Source organism: Panthera onca, chromosome D4, assembly GCF_046562875.1.
Source record: "Panthera onca isolate mPanOnc1 chromosome D4, mPanOnc1 haplotype 2, whole genome shotgun sequence".
Classification (NCBI taxonomy): Eukaryota; Metazoa; Chordata; class Mammalia; order Carnivora; family Felidae; genus Panthera; species Panthera onca.
In genome coordinates this window covers 88879023-88893148 of record NC_138351.1, presented here as the reverse complement: position 1 = coordinate 88893148, position 14126 = coordinate 88879023, and the positions used below count along the sequence as shown (strand labels likewise).

Genomic DNA, 14126 nt, shown 5'->3' with positions numbered 1-14126 from the left:
TTGAGTCTAAACTCTTGGATTTCTGGGATCCTGCCGTGGGACAACTTGTGCGGGGAAGGGCGAACCGGAGGCCGTCGCGGTGAGGGATCTGCCCCCAGGCTGCGCGGTCCCCTCCCCTCCAGTGGCAGCAGCCGCAGGGCCCGATTTGGAAGGCGCTCACGGGCCCCGTGGAGGCAGGGGCGTCCCGGAAACTACAAGGGATTTCTAGCCTGTTCCGAAACCGAGCCCCTGGGGTTGCAGTCACACGTCTGCGTCTCACCACAGCCGCGGGGTCTGCTGAGGCGCATGGAACTTCTCTTGGTAGGAGTCACTGTTGGCGGTGCGAGCAGGTGGGAGGCAGTTAACTAATTTAATGAACAAGAATCCCAAAAAATGATGATGAGAGGGAGGGGGAGGAAGAGAGACAGCAGCCAGGAGTCAGCGACTCCCTCCAGGATTACAAACGTACCTTTCCGTCAGAGAATCTTTATTGTACTATGTTTGCATCACAGCAAGAGAATCCGTCCCAGACGTCACCCTGATTGGAAGCCCCACCCGTTACGTGTTTACATAAATACTTTTCCGTGATCAGCCGTGTTAAAAAAAAAAAAAAAAAAAAAATACTGCAAACTCCTGCATCCCAATCTAACCTGAAAAGCAAATGATATTTACAGACATTTTGTCCCCCAAATGAAACTTACTTCTGGACTGGATGTGTCTGACTTCTTTGGGGGTCACGTGACCAGGCAAATCCAAATGACGGTGGGCAAAAGCTGCTTAGGGCGTCAAGAACCGCCCCCACGTGGACGAGATTTGGGGATCCTTTTGTATTAAGTGTCTTAAATGCTAAGAAGGTTGACTCTCTGCCCCGCCCCCCCGCCCGTCTGACTTGGCTGTCCACCGCAAAACCTCAAGGCTTGCCTCGAAATCCGCTTACTGTTTTGGAAGTGAGTTAGCTTTTCTGTCTCGCTTTGACCCTTGCTGACTTTGTCCAGCACTCCTCCTTCCCAGGTGGCCTGCCTGCAGACTTCCTGCCCCCAGAATTCCAACAGTCCCTGGTGCAGCCCGACCAGATCCCTGCTCCCAGAACGCCTGGTCCCTCTCTGCCAGCCTGCTTCCCTCACACGGTGCCTCAGGGGATGTAATGTCCCATACCCTAGCAGAGAACCACCGAGAAGCATTTTGCAAGCACAAACCCTACAGCGGGGCACAGCTGCAACGCCAGGCTATAAGAGAAGGGCCCTGCGGACCCTGGAGTGGTCAGTACGCCAATCAGGAACCACACTCCAGGCGTGCCAAGTATTAGCGTCAACTCAGGCGGGTCTCTTTTAAAGACCTCCAGCCCAAGACACCCTGGAGAAACCTGGAGTAAAGAGCGATCTTTTGGAACATACGGTATGGTCCAGATGAATACCTTCCCGACAGACCAAGAAGGAGCAAGTCAAAGCCTAACGTCTTTCGTGTGGAAGCTACTCGTTTACGGAATCCTGAACAGGAGGAACAGGCAGGAGGCCAGGGGCGCCGTGCACTCAGCACACCCTCAGTCTGTGAGAAGGCCGGGGCGGGTCAGGGGGAAGCAAAGCGGGGAGCATGGAGTGTGGGAATGGGCCGAGGAGGGGGCTGGGGTCTGCCTCCCGTGAAATTCGGCGCCTTGTCAGCATGAGCCATAGCTGGTTCCGCTGTTCCACGGGCGCTACGGAGCAGGACCAACCACGTCATCGGACCGCCGAACGTGCTAAGGACCTTCCTCGGAGAAGATGCCACGGGATGTGGGAGACGGCCGGAACGCCACTCGCGGTTCAAACAGGCATCTTTCACACTCTTCTTGGTCCGTAAGGACTGGCTCCTGGTAACAGACTCTTCAGCATTAAAGAAGCATACATTTGAGTGCAGGGGTCCAGAGCATAAAACACGGCATAGTACCCACGCTCTGGACAAAACTCTCCTTAGCTCAGGAAGTACATCCTTCACACAGCTACTGGGAGCAAATGCTGCAATTGCACCAAAGCCTTCGGCCCGTATTCCCAGACGGAGCCTCCGTGGAATTGACAGCCGTGGGCTGAGGGGGGAGGAGGGGGAGTGGGGGGAGGAGGGGGAGTGGGAGGCGGAGGGGGAGGGGGAGGGGGAGGAAGGCGGGCAGCTGTGGAACAGGACAGAGCAGACATCCCGACGAGATGGTAAGGCAGGCGCAGAAATCTCGCCTCGACAGGCACCCGGAGCAGACTTACGACGAGACTGCGCTGCTGGGGCTGGCTGGCCGGCTGTGTCCGGGTGAAAGCAAACCAAACCTGGATAGTTTACTCCAAAGTGGTCTCTTGGAAGAAAACGGAACGGACTCAGGCTATGACCTGAGAAACCATTTTTTACACTAGAGGAAGCACCTCCTAAGGGGAGAATGGGCCTCCGATTCACCCGAGTTGCATTCGGCAGGTTCAAGTGCGCTGCTACTGAAATTTTAAAGCAGCGAGGAACCGACAAGGAGGCTGGTGGAGTCCCCGGCCACCGTTAAGAGCCAGGACTAAGAGATCGATGACTGTTCTTATCGTCGAAGTAGTAGCTTTCTAGCAAAACGCACACATCTCATTGGAGGAAAACAGACCCCCTTCCTTCCTGAACTTTCGCAGCCGGCCGCACTTCCCGTCCACAGCAGAGCTCTCAAAGGAAGCACGGGTAGCACGCGTGGGCAGAAACGGGCAGCGGGAGCACAAAACAAAGCTATAAATACTGCCGATCACTCCACGACGTGCACCCAGTCCCTCCGGCCCGATCCCTGGAATACCGAAGGGCTTAACCGCTGCAGCCCCGCGTCCCAGGGAGCCCGCGCAGCCGAGAATACCGGGCTGCTGGAGGGGCCGGCGCACCTGCCTGGCTTGGAACCCATCGGTCGGTGCCCTTCCCTCGGGGGCAGAGCTGAACGCCGGCCACAGCTACTACGTGACGGACAAAGACAGGATATTTTTACAGAACAGGATGGAGAGCACAAATGACTTGTAAAAATGCGGGAGAACCAGTTTTCCCGATCTTGGGCGGGGGTTCTGATTCTTCTTGATCCCTGGCCTCGCTTCACACCTGCCAGTTACAACATGGGCTGCGGGCAGACGACCCACTTGTCAGCCTTTGTTCCTAAATCACTGCCTTATCTCGCCTGCACCTTCCGGTTCCGGAGGGGTCAGGTGGTCACGTGCGGCCACTCAGCTGCGGTGTGCACGAGCCGAGAGGCACACGTGTCGCACAGAGAAGCCCAACGCGCTGGCTCACGCCCCGCCGTGGTGGCTGAGGCTCGGGCTCTGCCAGAGGCAGGCGGGCGCCACGGCCGGCTCCGGGACGGCCATCAGGCCGGCGGTGCCCACGGCCGCTCTCCTCCTCCCTCGCTCCCTCACTGCTTCGCTTCCACGGGGACCCTTCCAGGGGGAAGCTTTCATTGCACTTTTGGGTCCTGCCAAGAAGTCTACGACGGCCTGCTCCAGAACACCTGCTCGCAGGACAAACAGCGGACGCGTCCCTCAGAGGGAAGCGCCTACGGGGGTTTGGGCCACAGCACAAGACACATTTCAGAAGCACTGGAACCGTGTTTATGCCACGAAAGCAAAGTCTTAATGTTCCCGTCCTCCCTGCAACTTGCTTCTTCTGTCCTGTAGCCCCAACCTGACTACAGAGACAGAAAGAAAAGGAGGCAGGGAGGGAGGGAGGGAGGGAGGGAGGGAGGGAGGGAGGGAGGGAGGAAGGAAGCAAAAGAGAAAAGGTCCCTTAAGTAAATACTTCGGGCAGATTTCTTCACTCCTGAAGGTGGGGAGACACATGGCCCCTTCCCTATAATCTGTGGCAGGGTCAGCAGTGGCAGCGGCCCGGGAAGGAGCCTCCTTGCACCACAGGCCTGGCCACAACAGAACTTCGAGCAGGAAGAGCCTCACAGACCACAGAGGGGACTACAGTGAGCACGTGAAAACTCTCCTGCCCCTTCATCCGGGAGAGAAAGCGGCCCAGGAGATGGAAAACAACCGCTTTCTGAGGACTCTGCTCAGGTGCCCAAGCCTGGGGTCCTGAGTGCCACCAAGTCCTGCGGCTTCTGACGGACTCCCCCAAGCCAGGGGTGAGAAAACCACCCCGGCAGACGGCCGCTGTCCACCCCCGAGAGGCCCAGGCAGGCAAGGGGTCCCGGTACCCCGGGAGCATTCCCGACGAGGCCGCGTTTCAGCCTCCTGCCCCAGGCCCGTGCGACCAAAACCACGTTGGGAAATCATTGCCAAGCCCTCCTTCCCTGCGTCACAGCGGACGTTCCGAGCCTGTCCCGTTATCCAAATGACTTCGCTACCAGCTGCACCACCGGTCCCCCCGGGGAAGCGGCTACCCGTGTCCATCTCTAGGCTCTGGGAGTTGGGAGGGGCCCTCTGCGGGGTCTGAGGAAGAACTCGCCGTCGCCATCGCCAGTCCCTGAGGGTAAAGCTCTGCTCAACCACACCTGCTCTCTTCGCATGCACGCTCCGGGGATACAGGCACGAGTCTGTTCCGTTCCTGTTGGAAAGCCTACCCGGTTTACAGCAAAAGCTTTTTAACGATGACGACTTAGTTGTACTTAAGTACTTGCTTAAACACTACGTTTTCTGCCCTCAGCTGCTCCTTAAGGAAGATTCCTCCCCATTTCTCCCCGGGTTCTGATGACACGAGACAGACGCGAACACAAGCACAGAGGGAAGCGAGGTGGCCCTGCTCTGGGCGGTCAGAGGAGCCAGCTGTTTGAGGAAACCCTACTGGATGATGCTTCTTGAGCTGAAAAATACATTTCTGCCCACCCGTCAGACAACACTAAATACCCTTCAATCAAGAAAAGCACTTCCCACCACGGTCCCAGAGCCGTGACTCTAACAGTGACACTCAGCCCTCAGACGACAGAGCCCCTTTGGGAAGACGACCACCGGGCCTCTAGAGCTGCTGGTTCCTGGTCACTTTCAGAATCTGGGATCAAGGTCTGGGGCGACACTCAGGGCCAGGAATCCTGGGGCAGGCTCCACATAACTAAATTGGGCTTGGGCTTTGCTTTCTAAAATAACCTAACTTCATTCCTTTTTGTCCCCCAAAGATGCGACGATACGTTCTCTTTCCCTTCTCTGTCCCTGTATCCTCAGCCCGTGCTCAGCTCCTGCGACCCTGCTCCCGAGCCGTGACCAGCTCCGGCCTCGCACCGCCGCCCCCCTGCCCCCTCCCCCAAGGTCTCTGCCGTGACACACCTGGGGCGTGACTACCTATTTCCGGAGAGTTCCCGGTGAAAAAAAGAAAGAAATATAAATTAAAAACAGAGTCTTCCTTTTATCCTCCTCCTGGCTACACTGCCCCCCCCCCCCCCCAACCATTCCCACCTGAAGGAGATTTCTAGCTGCCTATAACCAGCCACAGGTCCAGTTTCCATAGAAGAGAGTAAAAAATTAGGTTTCCGTGGCGCTTTGTTCCCGGCCACGTGCTCTGTGGTGTCACCGTCGGGAGGTGCCGACCGCCCCGGGTCACCACTAGGACTATTAATAAATTAAAGGTTCTCTTCGACAGTCCCCGCCGCCAGGCTCCTCCATCACGCGGTGCCTTCCCAGTCGCCTGGGGTCTCCACCGAGCCATTGGTCACCTTCTTGACTTTCTTCATATTCTCCATCACCCCTGACGTCGTCACTCTGAATGAGGAGAACAAAAAAAATTGGGAAAATCTCAGTCTTGGAGCAAAAGGCCATCGTCACCACAGCACAGCCGGGTGGTTTACGTGTGTCGGCTCTAGAAACAGACCGGCCTGGGTTTGGGTCCTGACCCCGCTCCGGGCTGGCTGTGTGACCTCTGCCAAGTCATCGGACCTCCCTGTTCTCAAGTATAAGAAATGACTCACGCTTCTCAGAACCGTCATCAGAGAAAGACGAGATTGTCCAAAGCACCCAATCAATGCACACCAGCTGTTATTACTACGGTCAGTGACGGCCTCTCTCCTTCTCTCTCCCTGTCGCGGCCTCCACGAGTTTTTATGTTGCAGATCTACACGGATGACGAGAGCAACGTCTGTATCAGAACTTTGCGAACACAGAGCTCATCAGGTGTCGTCACTCGTAACAACCGGCCACGCGGATCCTTTCTGAGTCATGAGACACAACCACGGGTGCAGAGGAACCTTCTGGCCCAAAGGTTCTTTGGCCGTCAGAGATGGGGAACCGGCGGCTGCCTACAAACCTGGGGGGCCAGGCTGCGCGGCTCTCAACAAGCACGTGGCTCTGCTTCCACGCTGTGACCCCAGGACAGGGGCCTCACCTCTGCCGCTGCCTAGAGGCGAGCAGGCGCCACGGAGCCCTGTGCCGAATGCATAGGTCAGACACGCAAGAACATTCAGCTTCGGGAGCGTGACGAGCCAAGCACAGCGGCCCTTTCCAGGGAGTGGGTCACGGCATCTCTCGAGAGGGTGGGGTCAACGACAGGAAAACCCCCCCCCGCCTCACAGTCTGTGAGCTGGACAGGTTCTGATGCTCTCTGGACCCAGGAAGGGACCGGGCGGCTTCGGAGCAGGAGACATCACGCAGAGACACGGCTCCACGGGGCAGGCACAGCTCAGAGGGGTCACGGGGCAGTGAAACCACTCGAAGTCCGTCAGACCGATACATGGCATGACACGTTTGTCCAAACCCACGGGATGCACACCACCAGGAGAGAACCCTGAGGTAAGTGACAGACTCTGGGTGACGACGACACGTCAGGCTGAAGTTCATCGACTATCACAAACGTACCTACCGCTCTAGAGGGGGATGCTGGTAACCCAGGAGGCTACGTGTGGGGGGCAAGGAGCACATAGGAAACCTCTGGAAGCTAAAGAAACTAGGGGAACTCTAGAAAACAACGAGGCACCTATGTGCCCAGACCAACGAGAATTTCCCAGTGAGTAAAATAAATTCAGGCAACTCAGTCTGTCCAAGGACTCTCGTCCCCACCCACCTCCACCAGCCAGCAAATCCTCTCACCTACAAATGGTAACTCGGTGGCCCTACACGTGGCATGTCTAGAGTCGGTCCAGCTGGAGCTAAAGGCAAATAAATGATTTTACGGGGGAAGGGAAAATTTCCACCCTTTTCCACCCTTCATTCCTGCCACCATGTTGCTGCTGTGACCGAGCCTCAAAGCCATCCAGTCGTCTCCAGAGTTGGGACTTTTCTCAGACAAGAGTCCTTCAGACTCACGGGTTGGCTGTACTTCTGGCAAAGTCAGGACAAGGCGGGCCGCCAAGACGCAGACCTCGGGGGAACCGGGGGGTTCCCGCGGAGGCGGTCAGTGAGTGTACGTGCGGCCCCCGGACAAAGGAAACCGGCTCACTTGGCCACGTGACCCAGCGTCACTTCCCGTCGGCCAGGGAGGCAGGGCACGGCTCTCCCCGGCGACAGGCGCGCGCACGCACGGCTGCTCCTCAAGGGACCGGCTGTCTCTGGTTGGGACGGACGGGGGGAGTGGCTGCAGGCCCAGGGGAACCAGAGGCTTTCCACACCCAGCACGGCCTTTCCAAACGCCGGAGGTCTGACGAGAAACGCAGCCTCGTGTCTCCCAGAGCTGCTCGAGGTGACAGCAGCCGCGTGGGGCTACGGCCCTGGCTGCAGAGAGAGCGCAGCCCGTTCGCGGGACCCGAGTGGGGCTCGGGCTGCGGCCTGGGACACACACCTGCCCCCTGTCTTTCCCTCATCAGATGCAGCTTTCTGGCTGGTGAACCAGCCGAGAAAACCCTTGCTCTGTCGTGCGGGCCGGAGGAAGGCGGGGCCGCTGGGGTAAGCGGGGGCGGGGGGAGGAGACACGACATCTGGTCCCCGAGAAGTGGCCACTCACTCCAGGTGGGCTGAGAAGAGGTAGGTGCTGAGGTCAACCGCCATATTCTGCCGGTGGTGACCGGGTGGCCGGCTGTGCCGCTGAGGCCCTCAAGGGATGCAGGGGGCGCAAGCCTGGGTGATGGGGGGCAGACGGCCAGAGGCACGTGGCCGGGGCCGGGGACTGGGGAGTGGTCAGTGGGGAGACGGCCGAGGCGACCCTGGGCTCGGGTGCGCCCACCCGCCGAGAAGAGGGCAAAGGCCCCAAGGCCGGAGGAATCGGGGTGTGCGCCAACACAGGGGGAACGAGAGCAGGTAGCGGGGAGGCGGGCGGAAGCAGGTCAAGACAGCGGATGGCAGTGACGCCGGCGGGCCTCCGTGTCCTGTCGCACAGCAAACCGCTGGGAAGCAAGAAGGACATCTGGTGCCCAGGTGCGGCAGGCGAGACTGGCCGGCCCCCGCCGACTGGGGCTCAGACGCTGCGGCAGGAGAAAGGAGGCGCCCGAAAGCCCCGCACGCAGGGACGGGAGGTGAGCCTCCGGCCACCTCGGGGCTCCGCGGGCACCTCCCTGCGGGTCCCACTTTGAGCGCAAATGCCGAAGGGGGGACGACGGCAGAAAAGCCACCAGGTGACCGGCCCCCGGAGCAGCACCCGCAGCACAGCCGGCAGAGCTCGGCGACGCGGTGCACGGCGAGGAGAGGCCCCTCCGAGCTCAGGTCAGGCAACGGGCCGCAGTGACTTCCAGCCCCAACAGCAGCTCTGGGAAGGCAGGCTCAGCCTCCGGGGCTGCCGCGCGGCCGTAACCTTTCACTTCCCAAACGGGGACAGTGAGGTCGGGAGAGGGCGGGCTCTGTCCTTCTCACCTCTGCTCGCTCTTTCTCTGCCTCACTAGCTCCTCATCGCCCTTGCTCTGGGCTCCGGGCGCACCCCCCTGTGGCGGTGCGGTCTGCGCCCCGGCACACCGTTCCCGAGGGACACCGGGAGCTCCCTGGGGGCAGGGCTCCAAACCGCCTGCGGGGCTGACGGAGCCACCCGGAGCTGTCGTGGCCTCCGGTGCCTGCTCGGGGAAGCACTTCCTCGAGCCCAAGTGGCCACTCCTGACTCGGGGAGGCCACCGGCCTCAAGGCCCGAGTGACGGTGGCAGGTGTGGAGCCCAGCTGATGTGCTCCCTGCGGGATCGGGAGAGGCGTGGAGGACAGAGAGGAAAGTGGGGCAGGGATGTGCCTGAGAGAAGGAGCAGGGGAGTGTAACAGAGCTGGAGACAGCAGATGGTCCCACGGCCGCCTCCCACTTCCCTTCTACATCTCCTTTCCTAGCAGAACCCTATCTGCGTTCGCAACGGAACAGGCCTACTGGACACAAGCAAGATAAAAGAGGGAGCCCCGGGCACCGGCTGCCCCTTCTGCTGCACCAGACCGCGATCCTGGGCCTAAGTGGCCCCCGGACACATCCGTTTCTGGAACCCAACTATAAAGTACAACCCAACTGAAAACTCTTTTCTGGACTCGAAACGTGGGGAGGACTGGTCGAGAAACAATTCTACTAGTCTCGAATTCCCATTTCCACTTTTGTTACATACCCACTTGAGTGGGAAAAGGTTGGCCGCAACCCTGAGGCCAGCATTCTGCAACGGGAACCCCAGAGAGGCAGCTTCCCGGCCCTGGAACCCACACCAAATGTTTCTTCCGTTCTGACTTCTCAAGACAGCAGAAAATAATTCAGATCTTCAAGGACATGCAAAGCACAGGGGGCTTGGCTGTGGCCAAGTCTGAACGCCGAAAACCGCACGCACGCCATTCTTCCTAACCTGAGTTTTTTAGGATAAATTCTCTTATCAAAATGGGCAAGGCTCTGGTTAGCCCAGTGAGAGGTGTGCACAGAAGTAAAAGGACAAAAAGACAGAAAGTCGGCTACTTCTCACTGCACCCTCACTCTGCAGGCTCAGCGGGAGAAGCCGGACGAGGCCTGAGCCGGAGGAAGGGTGGGAGCACTCGACCCCGGGAGGAGCACGGCCTGTCCTGGGCTCAACCGTCAAGACTCACCTCCCAGATGTACCGCACTTCAGAGAAAGGAAGCGAAAACAGGAAGAAAAGAAACTACCCGGAATCGCAAGTCAATAAGGTCGGTGAGTGGCCCAGGGCAGAGTTCGTGTGCCACCAGGGGGGAAGACTCGTCAGGAGGATTGGTTTCGGGTGTGTGAGGCCTAGGGAGTAGTCCCTCCCACCAAGAGGAAGCGATATCTGTTCTGTGGTGAGGATCAGAGCAAGCTCCTTTCTTGAGGAAACACCCTCCGAGGGGGATGGCAGAGAGCTCCCGACCTTCTAGAAAACACAGTGGCTCTGCTCGCCTCTGGCTTCGGTTGTTTCTGGAAGACTCAAGAGGTGCCGTTCAGAACAGCAGCTCCAAGCAGAAGAGGGAGCGGGCAGCCTGGGGCGCGGTGGTGTCCCCGAGAAGCTGCCATCGGCCCTCACACCCAGCTGCGGGTGAGTGCGGACGGCAGGCTGTCACGGCAGCGTCCCTCCACCTCGGGCCCGTTCCGCTCTGTCACATCGTGTTAAGCCCACGGGGCTTTCTCTCCGGCAGAACTTTCTCTCAGCCAAAGGGAAGCCCCAGGACAATTTCTCTGCTGACTTAAAGGCACTTGGCCTCACTCGGCTCCCCGACTTCCTTTCCAGGGGCACCACCCTCAACGAAACCTCCCTCTGTGGTCTGACTCTCTGGCTGGTACATACTTGGCTTTTCAGCCACCGAAGAGCAGCCCCCTTCACGACGACAGGACGGCTCACGCTTGACCGGCCACAGAAGACGGCGCCATCAGAGTGGTCCTCCCTCAGAATGCCAGCGGCAGCTGAGGCAACCAATGGACAACCCTCGACATCCCGACTTTCCCAAAGCCGCCAGGATAAAGGCCACACCCTCTCCAGGCTCCACCTGACTCGTGCCCCCTGTCCCCACTACCCTGCCCCGACTTGAACACACACAGACCCCTCTGCCAAAACGGTCACCACCGCCATCACGTGTTGCCACAGAGGAACAAAACCTAAAACAAAATTAAAAAAACGTCCGCCATGTGGGGCGCCTGGGTGGCTGAATCGGTTAAGCAGCCGACTTCGGCTCAGGTCACGATCTCGCGGTCCGTGAGTTGGAGCCCCGCGTCGGGCTCTGTGCTGACAGCTCAGAGCCTGGAGCCTGTTTCAGATTCTGTGTCTCCCTCTCTCTCTGCCCCTCCCCCGTTCATGCTCTGTCTCTCTCTGTCTCAAAAATAAATAAAACATTAAAAAAAAAAAAAATTAAAAAAACGTCCACCATGTGGGGCACCTGGGTGGCTCGGTCGGTTAAACGTCCGACTTAGGCTCAGGTCACGGTCTCGCGGTTCGTGGGTTCGGGCCCCGCGTCGGGCTCTGTGCTGACGGCTCGGAGCCCGGAGCCCGCTTCCGATTCCGTGTCTCCCTCTCACTTTGTCCCTCCCTTGCTTGCATGTGTGGTTTCTCTCTCTCTCTTTCAAAATTTTTTTTGCCGCGAATCAAAAATACCTTCACGGTGCATGCTCGCTTCCGATGCAATGGCTGACGGAAAGGATACGGGGGGCATCAAATGACCCAGCCATCCAGCTTCTAGCCGTGGCCCCCAGGGAAGCCCTGCCGTGAGGGGAACGGAAGAATCCACTACGGCCTGCTGGTCACGCAGCCGCTCACGGGACTTTCATCTGGGCCCCTTCGGCCAAGTTATTTGCTCAGATTCTGCTCTTCCTAGAACGTCCGACAGTCCTGCCGTTCACCCCTCTGCTATCTGTAAAAAGGTATTTCTTCTTCCACAGAGAGCTGTTGTCTGGGGCCCGTCTGGGATCTGCCTTCCGGTCACTGTTCCCGCAGGGGGGGCTGAGCACACACAGCGGTCCTACGCTGCCTGACGGCCCAGCAGGGCCCAGCATGGGCAGAGGCTCAGCCTTTGAACCGGGACAAGTCGAAAGGCCACCTGTCTGGCTGGAGGGAGCACCCCTGAAACTCGGCCTCAGGCTAATCATCAAACACCTCAAGGGACCTGGCCCGTCACAGCTCGTCGGGCAACAAGCAAGGAGTGGGAGAGCCCGGGGCTTAGGCGTCCACGTCCTTCTGCTAAATACAGAGGCACCGTCTCTGGGGCCACACGACGCACGGAGAAGCTGCCCCGGGTCACACGGCACTGCTCTGCGCTACGTCGGGTCCCCGGGCAAAGGAGGAGGCGCGAGAAAGGAGATGTCTTACACTGATTCCATTTCCAGGTCGTCCTCCTGAGAGAGCTGCAGGTAGGGGTTGTCTGAGGCCGGACGGAATTTACATCCCGTTAGGACAAAGAACACCAGCGTGGCCGTTTCGTCCAGGAGCTGCAAATCAAAACCCACCCCCACAAAGGGATCAGCACGCTGCTCTTCGGAAGGCCGTGGAACTAGAAACGAACCAGCCCAGCCCCCCCCACGACCCCCGGCTCGCCGGCCGCTCAAACGCCAGGGCAGGGTCTCCCCGGAAGGTGTGCCGCGCCCCAGCTAGGAGCACGCTGCCCCGAGAGGACGCGTACGACGCCCTGCTTCAACCTGTCGTCACAGGTATCTTTTCAGAGCCCCTCACATCCCTGCGCTTCCTACAGCGCCCTTTGGCACCGAGTGGCTCTAGGAAGTCTCCACGTCACCGAGTCGTGCACCCACCTGGTACAGCCACTTCCACTGGAACGGAACGGCCAGTTTGAGGAGAAACGCAATGATCCTGGTGAAGTATATGTAACATACGATCTAGGAGGAGAAAAAAGAAATAAGCAATCAAATCAACACAGAAATCACAGCACTTCCAGCAACTGGCTTTCGCCAAGGAACCACAGAGGAGAAACAGAATTACCCGAGCACAACCGTTTGAGGCTAATTAATAAACGTGGCAGAGGGGCGCCTGGGTGGCTCAGTCGCTTAAGCGTCCGACTCTTGATTTCGGCTCGGGTCACGATCTCACGGCTCGTGAGACTGAGTCCGGTATCGGGCTCTGCCCCGGCAGCAGAAAGCCTGCTCGGGATCCTCTGTCTCCCCCTCTCTGGGCCCCTCCTCCGCTCACTCGCTCTCACAATAAATCAATGAACATTAAAAAAAAAAAAAACCAAAACCAAAAAACACGTGGGCAGAGACAGGCTTCTCATCGCCAGGTGCCCACCCAACGCTGGGGGGACAAAACATTTGGTGTGGCCGCTCTGAACTCCCCAGTCACCCTTCCCTCGCCTTTTCTACACACACACCCCATTGATCTCCATCCCCGAAGGTTTTTTTTTTATTCCCAGGCTCTGAGGAATGTTTCTGAGGAGTAATGGCAACGCTGCTTTAGCCTCCTGAGCAGACGCTGTGAGCGCCTGAGGCCCACGCGGAGAGGAAGTACCAACGACACTAAGTAACACTAAGTACTCTAGTGATGGAGAGCGAGGCAAGGATTCGCCGAGATGGCCACTGGGACCTCGCCCGGGGTGGCTGCGCTTGCAGGGAAGGAAAGGTCCAACCACAGGTGGAAGACGACTCAGAAACTTTCTTTTCCGAGTCAGGAAGCGAACACCGGGCGAGCTTACGCCTCGTATATTCCAAGAAATTGTTATCCTAAGAAGTTACAGCAACTCCCGCCTGTGGCGTCCGCTCACAGGGACTTCTCACGTCCAGATTTTAGGCGTGATCTCGTTTTTGCAAACGGATAAAACGAGCAAGCCAAAGGACGGCCGTGTATGGAATATGCCTGAAGAGCAGCTAGAGAAATGACCACCAAACTGGGACCAGTCATGACCTACGGGGAGGGGAGGGGAGGGAGAGAAGGTCAGGGTCAGAAAGGGCTTTTGCTCTGTCTCTATAGTCCCTGCATTGTAGGAAAACATCAAGCATGTGTTACTTCTCTGAGTATTTAAAGCCAAATTTAAAACTAACATTTTTTTTTAAATTTTTTTTTTTTAATGTTTATTTATTATTGAGAGACAGAGAGACACAGAGCGTGAGCAGGGGAGGGTTAGAGAGAGGGGGGAGACAGAATCCGAAGTAGGCTCCGGGCTCTGAGCCGTCAGCACAGAGCCCGATGCGGGGCTCGAACTCACAAACTGCGAGATCATGACCTGAGCCGAAGTCAGTCGCCCAACCGACTGAGCCACCCAGGCGCCCCGAAAACTAACATTTAAAAAGAAGTGACTCAGCTGTTCAATTTCTCTTCTCAAAAGACACAGTTCGGTCGGATAAAATGAAACCCACACGGCTCCAGGTAGCACTTCTTGGGCTTTTGCCAATTCTTGGGAAGTCTGTTTGCTCTACTCCTTGTCCTGGGCTTATTTACAGATCTAGGATTTTTTTTTTTTTA

General features: G+C 58.0%; 1 protein-coding gene across 2 annotated transcripts in view; it reads right to left on the bottom strand.

The window, feature by feature from the left end:
- Nucleotides 1–449: 449 nt before the first annotated feature.
- Nucleotides 450–14126, bottom strand: part of GPR107 (G protein-coupled receptor 107) — a 69284-nt gene continuing 55607 nt past the window's right edge. For both annotated transcript variants that reach the window (XM_060608366.3, XM_060608365.3), the window contains 3 exons: nucleotides 12467–12550; nucleotides 12030–12148; nucleotides 450–5636 (listed from right to left, as the gene is read on the bottom strand). In XM_060608366.3, the coding sequence (XP_060464349.3) occupies nucleotides 5540–5636; nucleotides 12030–12148; nucleotides 12467–12550 (300 nt within the window). In that variant the 3' untranslated portion in view covers nucleotides 450–5539. The remainder of the gene's footprint in view (nucleotides 5637–12029; nucleotides 12149–12466; nucleotides 12551–14126) is intronic.